General features: G+C 33.6%; 1 protein-coding gene across 1 annotated transcript; it reads left to right on the top strand.

Moving 5' to 3' along the window:
- Positions 1-5,468: 5,468 nt before the first annotated feature.
- Positions 5,469-6,697, top strand: LOC127718129 (uncharacterized). The gene has a single exon (XM_052224086.1). It carries the CDS (start codon positions 5,506-5,508, stop codon positions 6,604-6,606), a length of 1,101 nt encoding a protein of 366 aa, XP_052080046.1. The 5' UTR covers positions 5,469-5,505; the 3' UTR covers positions 6,607-6,697.
- The last annotated feature ends 2,440 nt before the right edge of the window (positions 6,698-9,137 follow it).

Raw genomic sequence — 9,137 nt, 5'->3', positions numbered from 1 at the left:
TAACAATTCATTACAAAAATGCCCGTAAGATAACTTTGAAAAGAAGTATCTTTCTTTTGTTACTTTGGCTTGAAAGTTTAACTAAGGAAGCAAATGACCACCAGAAATATTTGCAACTGATTGCTTATCATCAAAATCTGCATTGCAAGCCTTTTATGTTTATATAGTAATACTGTTTGACAGACTACTGCTCTTGTACTCGACATTTTATTGTTTAATATCCAGCTGTAGCACACGAATATATCTGAGGATCTACATGTCATTGTGTTGAATTGCTGTTTTATAGCCACAAAAATCACATTTGCTTTTTATCATATAACATAGTTTTATAAAGAAATAGTGACATGAAGCCTGAACAAACACTACTGCCACGTCCACTCTATTTTTTGTTAGATGTATTTCTGCTTTGTATCTATCTGATGAGTTAAGCCCTTTTCAACTGATTTTTATAGTTTGTTCTTATGTTATACTGTTACACCACTGTCCCAAGATAGGAGAGGATTGGCGCCTTCAAACTAGTTTAACCCCGCCTTATTCTGTATGTGCTTGTCCCAATTCAGGACCCTGTAATTCTGTGGTTGTCGTTTGTTGCTGTTTATCATATTTATTGTTCGTTCATTATTTTTTGCATAAATCAGGCCGTTAGTTTTCTCGTTTGAATTGTTTTAAATTTGTCATTTCAGTGCCTTTCATAGCTGACTATGTAGTATGGGTTTTACTCATTGTTGAAGGCCGTACGGTGACCTATAGTTGTTACTTTATGTGTCATTTGGTCTCTTGTGGAGAGTTGTCTCATTGGCAATCATACCACATCTTCTTATTTTTATACACAAACAAACAACAGAACAAGGTCATTGGCTTAGGAGCAGTTTGCCTAATTTGCTATTTGCCAATGCAATATCATAACAATACATAAAAAGGATAGCATAAAAATATGGAATGAACAAAAGACCACACCAACCACCAACTCCCGACTATTAAAACAGTGCATAAACAAAGGCAAACAACAACAAGCAACATATGGTTCAGATAGCCACACTTGGTAGAGGCACACAAGTGGTTGGTTGAAGTTTTATTTTCACATTTACTTTTCTTTTGCCAATCAAGAATCATGTTACGTAAACTTAAAACATAGAACTAAAACATGCACAATACAGCAAACAAAAGTTTGACCATAAACTAGAACAAGGAAATAAAAGACGATACATAAATTAAGAATGCAGTTTCAAAATGTGTTTGCTTCTACAGGAAGCTAGCTATGATAGCCACAGCTGCTGGGCAAATACTACCATTGAAGAAAACAAAAGAATCAGAATCAACACGCCTATTAGGTCTTATCATAATAATAAGGACTGTATTTTTGAAAGGCCGGTAAGTAAAAAACACAGAGTACCGATCTAAGAGTACTCGCAGCTAATAAAAGCTAGTTAACGGCCAATTTCAACTAATAAAAAAACTATTTTTGTGAAATATCAGTATCGTCAGGATGTAGGACCATAAGTGTTGAGAAAAGTCAACACCTATGAAGTCAAATTATGTTTTATTTAACCAAAAATCAAAAAGAATGTTTGTACCGATATATACAATACTCAAACATCTTATTACAGAGTTTGCATAGTAGTTTTCTTATAAAAGGTCGAAACAAAAGTTTTAGCATTTTTAATTTCTTGATTTCTTTTACTCTTTCCAAAGCGTTTACTTTGTTATTTGACGTGATTTCGAATCGGGATCGACCTCAATCGTTTTCATTTCTAAAATTCTAATGTCTAAAGCTTAAAGTTAAATTTTAAGGTCACATCAACTTGAAACGTCTAACACATGTTCATTTTGAAGGGAACAAATGTGTATCCCAAGTAAGAGTGTTCACGGTTCACTGAACATGAGGCAATGCATACATATCTCACCATGGTCTTAAGGACACAGAAATAATGACAGAAAATGCTCACAAATCCATAAAAGTCCGTAGCAAATGAGGCACACAACTTGCCTACTAAAAGATGGAAGAACAATTAAAACTTATGTAATAGAGATAAAGGGATATAGAAATACAGCAGACCTCTAGTGAATAGTAGGGACACCAAATGCCCAAAAATCGAATATCATATACGTTTGTCTTTTAACTTAACTGATTTAAGCAAACATAATGATAATACCGAAATATCGTAAACGTTGTATAAGTAAATTGCTTGCTTTCAGCCAAAACTTCATCACACATAGCAATATGTTACGGTAACCAACCATCTATTGACACACCAGTTGATGACTCAAAAACTTTTTGAAGCGAATATCACTTCAGACACGATTTAAACAGTGATGTTTTCAATTTATACCGAAGACCATTGGCATGTATAAACGTTATTTGGATAATGATGTTATGATCAATGGTGGATGACAGGGTATTAACTTGTACTCTTTGAATACAGATTTTGCCCTATTGACAAAAACTTTTGAAACTTAATACTAGTAAACCAAAGATTACATTTCAAAAAGTCGGATAATTGATCCGATAAATTTAAGCAACTTTAGTTAAACGATGTTAGAATCTCTTATGAGTTAGTTGAGTAAGAAGATACAAATCAAGGTTGCAAACAAAAACTGAAAGAATCGCATGAAATCCAAAATGAGCGATACCGAATGCGTCAACATGGTAAGAATCTGCTGCTATGCACACTGAAGACTGATATGCTGATACGTATGCCGAAAAAAGCTATTGTATATTATTGGCCTCATAACATGAAGGATATGCACACTGTATTACTATCCAAATCCTTAATGCAATCATTCTGATTATTGAATTAAAAACAAATGTATGTTTAGTGGCTTCAACCTCAATTTCAATTTACTACATGTGTAAAAGAGGGACGAAAGATACCAGAGGGACAGTCAAACTCATAGATCGAAAACAAACTGACAACGCCATGGCCAAAAATAAAAAGACAAACAGACAAATAATAGTACAGATGACACAACATAGAAAACTAAAGACTAAGCAACACGAACCCCACCAAAAACTGGGGGTGATCTCAGGTGCTCCAGAAGGGTAAGCAGATCCTGCTCCACATGTGGCACCCGTCGTGTTGCTTATGTTATTACAAATCCGGTAAATAGTCTAATTCGGTAGGTCACATTCGTGAAAAGGGAAGGGTATTGTAGTTACGACATAAGGAACATATCCGATGTCATCTGTGAAATGGTTATTCCATAACGGTCAACCAACTCGTGATGGCGTTCGTAAAATTTACGAAGGGATGATTTCAACTTCACCATTTGGAACTCTTGGTTTAATAGCTTCCTTGTGAGCAGCAATCCTCTATCAAGGAAATCATGATAGGAAATACAAGCCCGAAAATATCGTATCAATTCGGAGATATATACTCCGTATGCAGGTGCTGCTTGAATGTTGCTACATAGAAATGGAAAGTTCACAAATGGGAAGCTGTAATCATCTCTTTTGTCGTAAAGCTTTGTTTTCAGCCGACCCTCATTGTAAATTTCTAGATGTAAATCAAGATATGAGCCAGACTTAACTGTATCTGTAGTATCCTTTATCTCTAGTTCGATGGGATAGATTCGTTCAACATAGTCACCAAATTTTGTATTATTTAGCGAGAGAACATCATCTATATAGCGGAACGTAAAGTTAAAGGATATTGCTAACTTCTTATCTTTCTTCCTAAGAAGTTCCTGTATGAAGTCAGCCTCATAATAATAAAGAAACAAGTTGGCAAGAAGAAGGGCACAATTGGTTCCCATTGGAATTCCGACAGTCTGTTGAAAAACACGTCCTCCAAACGTAACAAATATGTTGTCAATCAAGAAATCAAGCATTTTGATAATGTCAGTTTCAGAGAATTTTTTGTTTGAATCAGAGTGATTCTTTACAAAGTAGGATTTATCCCATCACCAAGACAAGATACTTGTATCTACGTTCGCCATTCTTTTTAATGAAACAAAGTAATACCAACTCTTTCAATTCGTCTATTAGTTTGGAATGGGGAATAATTGTGTAAAGTGTAGAAAAGTCAAATGTTTTAATACTATTGCAAGATGAGAAAGTCTTAGATTGTATGTACTCTAAAAGATCTTTGGAATTTTTTAGTATCCACATCTGATTCACGCCACCTCTAGAATAGGCAGTTTCACAATAACTTTGGAGCCCGGCTTTGATTGCTGATAAAATAGATGTTAATAATTTAGAAAGAGGTTTCGTGGAGCACTTGGAAGACCCAGCAATATACCGTTGTTTGTAAGGACACTTATGTAGTTTAGATATTCAATACAGTGATGGAAGATCCAGTTCTTCATCTTTGGTTGAAATTCCAAAGGAATTAGAACAGACCTATGATTATCCAGAACTTCCTCTTTGGTAAGTGTCGTGAGGGTATATGTTGAGTTTCCAAGTGATATGTCAATACCTAATTCATGTATCAAGCAGTTTATGTAATGATATTTACACACAAAAACGATGTTGTTTGGGGCTTTATCTGCGGGGACAACAACATATTTGTCATGGAGGTGGGACAAGTGTTTTGCAACATTTGGGTCTTTAAAAATTGACGTAGCGTGGGTATTGATAGACACATTTAGTTTCTTAATTCGGATTTAAGTTTTACGAACGCATTTTTTAAAGATATTATTTACAAGATCTGAAAAATCTGTGGTTAAACAGTGAGGAATCGTCTAAAGTATTTTTCCCTTCTAAAACGAATCACCTTCTCGATCATACGGTATTATTTGAATTTCTGCTACTTCGAGTCCTAACTAGTATTTCAAATTATTTCAGACCTACTTGATATTTGGTTTATTTTGTTTTTAAAATATTTTACAATTCGCTTCAATCTAATGACGTATAGAAGAATGTCATAGGGTATCAATATAAAAAGAATGAAATAAAAAACAAAAATGATTTTATTTCCATCAATCATATTGTTTTCAACTTACTAAGTGAATACTGGGACTTAACCTAATAAATCGAGACTACATTTTTTTAAAGTGAAATTTTCAGAATAAGTATGTTTTCTTCATTTAATGCGTTTGCCGATGTCACATTATGCAAATGTTGGCCGCAGTGGCGGATCCAGAAATTTTCATAAAAGGAGGGGGCGGGCCCCCTGGAAAACCCTTAAATCCGCCTCTGGGCCAGAGCACCATTTTATAAGAAAATTATCACGTTAACAGGGAAAATAATAATAGATACTTATCTAAAAAAATTCATTCGTTCTTGAAAAAAAAATAATTTATTTTTGCCTATTGTTCGATTTTTGTATCAAAATTTTCTTAAATACTTGAATATTTTTATCTTTTAAATGTTTTCATTAATGTACTAAAATTAAAAAAAATAGAAAATAGTTACTTAAGCAGAGGAATACAAAAAAATGTCGTTCACTTTTCGAATTTAAACAAATTACAGCTGTCCAACTATAAATAACTTTAAATATGCGTCACATTAAATAAACGAGGAAGGAAATCGCTAGCCATAAACATGATAAATCTGCTTAGACTTAAATGGCGTCGAAGTCGGCTAGTTTGAGAAAAGCTCAAGTCCCACTTTGCTGCCATTTTTGTAATAAACAAGGAGTACAATGGAAATGTGAAGAATGTGATGTATTTATGTGTACGTCATGTAAGGAGAAAATCCATCAGCGACTAAAATCTGCTCAGAATCATGAAATCGTCTCTGTTTACGATATTTGTAAAGATAATCCTCCTCGAAAGGAGGTTGCATCGGAGGTAATTTCTTCAGTTTTTAATACATACACAACCACAGTACCTGTTATTAATTCTTTATTGTGCTATGGTGATGATTATGTATACTTAATCTATCATAATATAGAGGAAAACGCTCGATTGGTTAAGGGCAAAATGTTAAAATCATCAATCAGGATATTACAAACATTAGAAAAACAAATATTTGACATTGCGGTAAATACAGAAGGTGAAATTGTTTTCGATGAGGTAGGTCATGACAATGTATATAGTTTAACTGATACTGGCGAAATAAAGACCGTTTTAGAAACTTCTCCAATGAGACCAACTGCCCTGCATGTTAATCGTGACAACGATTTAATAGTTGGATTTAGAGAACATGGATCACCTTTTCCAGTTAAAGATTTTTCCGTCCGACAAGTTGTAATTTTTGACAATAACTATAAAAGAAAAGTGATATTGGAGGCCGACAAAAAAGGAATAAAACTGTTTAGCTATCCTGCCCGTATCAAAACAGACTCTAAAAATGTATTGTACGTAACCGACTGGATTGACAAAAATCAAAGCGGTAGAATAGTGGCAGTAGACACAAACGGTCGTCTGAAATTTACATACAATGGTAATCCAGATTTACAAACATTCTTTCCCAATGGAATCGCCATTACCCCAAGCGATAACATTATACTTACAGACCACTCAAACAACGCATTGTATGTTATGAATACCAGAGGAGAACTTCTTGCACTGCAGTTTGTTGATAATGATCATAACATTGAGCGACCGTGTTCGTTGTGTATAGACAATGAAGGCTATTTGTTAATAGGAAATGCTCCGTTCTTAGACAATAAAGATAGTAATGCAATCATTTATGTGACCAAGATAATTAAGCAACTAGTGTGAAGATGATCAATTAGATAAGACTGATTGTCCCATATGTATCAATTAATTATCAAATCAGAAGACTCGCACTATTAAATGATATATAAATGCATTTGCTTGAACTTGTTTATCAATTATAAAAAAGAAGATGTGGTATGATTGTCAATGAGACAGCTCTTCACAAGAGACCAAATGACACAGAAATTAACAACTTTAGGTCACCGTACGGCCTTCAACAATGAACAAAGCCCATACCTCATAGTAAAGTAACGGCCTAATGAATGTACAAAAAATGAACGAAAAACAAATATGTAACACAGCAACAAACGACAACGACTGAATTACATGCTCCTGACATGGGACAGGCACATACATACAGAATGTGGCGGGGTTAAACATGTAAGCCGGGATCCCACTCCTCCCCTAACCTGGGACAGTGGTGTAACAGTACAACATAAGAACGAACTATAAAAATCAGTTTAAAAAGGCTTAACTCATCAGATGAATACAAATAGAAATACATCTAACAAAAACACACAGTGGACGTGTCCGGGTACTTGTACATCCCAACAACAAAAGACACTAAGTACAGATCTGAGAGTACTCGCAGTTACTGACAGCTAGTTCAAAGCCAGTAACAAGTAATAAAAAAAATCAAAACAAACTTGATGGAAAATATATTGTATTGAAAATAGAATGACAAGACATACTAAGTTTTAAATAAATAAAAAAATTGAATTTCAGTCTATATAGTGCATATTTTTTTCTAACTTCAGAGCGTAGTCACGTGCATCCAGTGGCAACCCGTGGTTTCACTTCTGGTTAATGAATGTTAAAATTAGGGCTTTCCAGTATAATGTAATTATTATTTGGGCGTCAAAGGGGATATGCGCTCATATCATGTCTGTGTAATATTTCTCTGATACGTCAATCCTGAATGACACATTAATATCACTTTTAGATAAAGCATTAATTTGTTGCAACTCAAAAAGAGAATATACTTATTAAAGTCGAACTTATATGGATACATTGGTAAGTCCTTTACTTTGGCGTAGGTAAATATGACATATTATTTTTAATCATTTCATGACACCATTGTCATGATTGTGGTATCATAGTACAATTCATGATTATTCTATTTGATCAATGACTAAATTGGACCAAACCAAGGTTTATAAATTTTATTAAGTTATCTCCTGTTTAAACAATTATAAAAATATTATTTTTAATTTAGAATGCAGATATGAAAATACTTAATTCGAACTTGAACATATATAAATCATTGACAAATTATAAGAGTAACTTCAGTTGTAAGTGTGGTTTTGAAAAGTAAATCAGGTAAAGCGGATTAAAAGTGAAACTGGATTTGGAGTAGGCAGTATTTTGCGAGTATTAATATTAGTTATAAATTCAGATATAAATCCTTTCGACCGTAATACTGGCATAAAAATGATACAAAACTCGTGCGATCATTCCTATGGTTATGAGTTATATACTAATTTTCTAAAAAGAAAGAAATAAACACAACACTTTATAAATGTCATGTGTTCGGAGCTCTGTTGTGGAGTTACCTTAATCAGGAACGCCAAAGCCGGATATTTGAAGGCCAAGGATGTATAAGAACCAAAACAGTTGAAGAGCTATACGACCAAGAAACACCTAAAAATTATGAAAGTATAAAATTGACCCGATTGTCTAACATACAATGTTAAAACGTTTAAACTAGCTGCATTTGTATGCACATGTCCCAAGTCAGGAGCCTGTTGTTTAGTGATTGTCGTTTGTTGGTGTGGTTCATATGTGTTTCTCGTTTCTCAGTTTTTATATTGATTGATATAGCTTGCTGTTCAGTATAATCCAAGGCTCCGTGTTGGCAGCCGTGCTTTGACCTAAAATTGTTAACTTTTTATACATTTTGACTTGGATAGAGAGTTGTCTAATTGACACTCATACCACATTTTCTTATTTATAATGTGATCGCATTGGATTTCTATTTACATAATGTTCTATGAGTTGTATTTAGTCCTAAACGAACAAGATTCCTCCAAAATGTTTGATGTCAATGAATTTTATAACCACTTTTTCATTTATAATTGCAGCTTGATTAAAACCAATACCAGGATTGTCACTCTTGTTTTTGACACTCATCTCATAAATTCTTTAAAGCAAATCTCGCTAGTGTAAACATAATTTGGAATACGACTTGATCATAGATCTATTAGATATTGTATGTTTTAATGTATTAACTAAGTGATTCAAAACAATACTTATCATTAAAAGTCTTATATCATTTTTTTCCTTTCTTGTGCACTGAATTCAATACCTAATCATTGATAAATGAATCAGTTTGGTCAGGTCAATGGCATATTATATGGTTAAAACTATCATGAATATTTGCGGACACATATTTTCAGATAACTTGACAAAAAAGCTTTGTTTTTCAAAAGTGCAATGCATAATATGGTGTCTGAGACTAACGACAGTATCTCTAGCAAAACAAAAAATATGGTTGACGAGTGTTTTTTACATCTTTTTTTAAACAAGATATGGAT

The sequence above is a fragment of the Mytilus californianus genome, unplaced genomic scaffold, assembly GCF_021869535.1.
Source record: "Mytilus californianus isolate M0D057914Y unplaced genomic scaffold, xbMytCali1.0.p SCAF_10, whole genome shotgun sequence".
Taxonomy (NCBI): Eukaryota; Metazoa; Mollusca; class Bivalvia; order Mytilida; family Mytilidae; genus Mytilus; species Mytilus californianus.
This window is presented reverse-complemented; position numbering and strand designations above follow the sequence as displayed.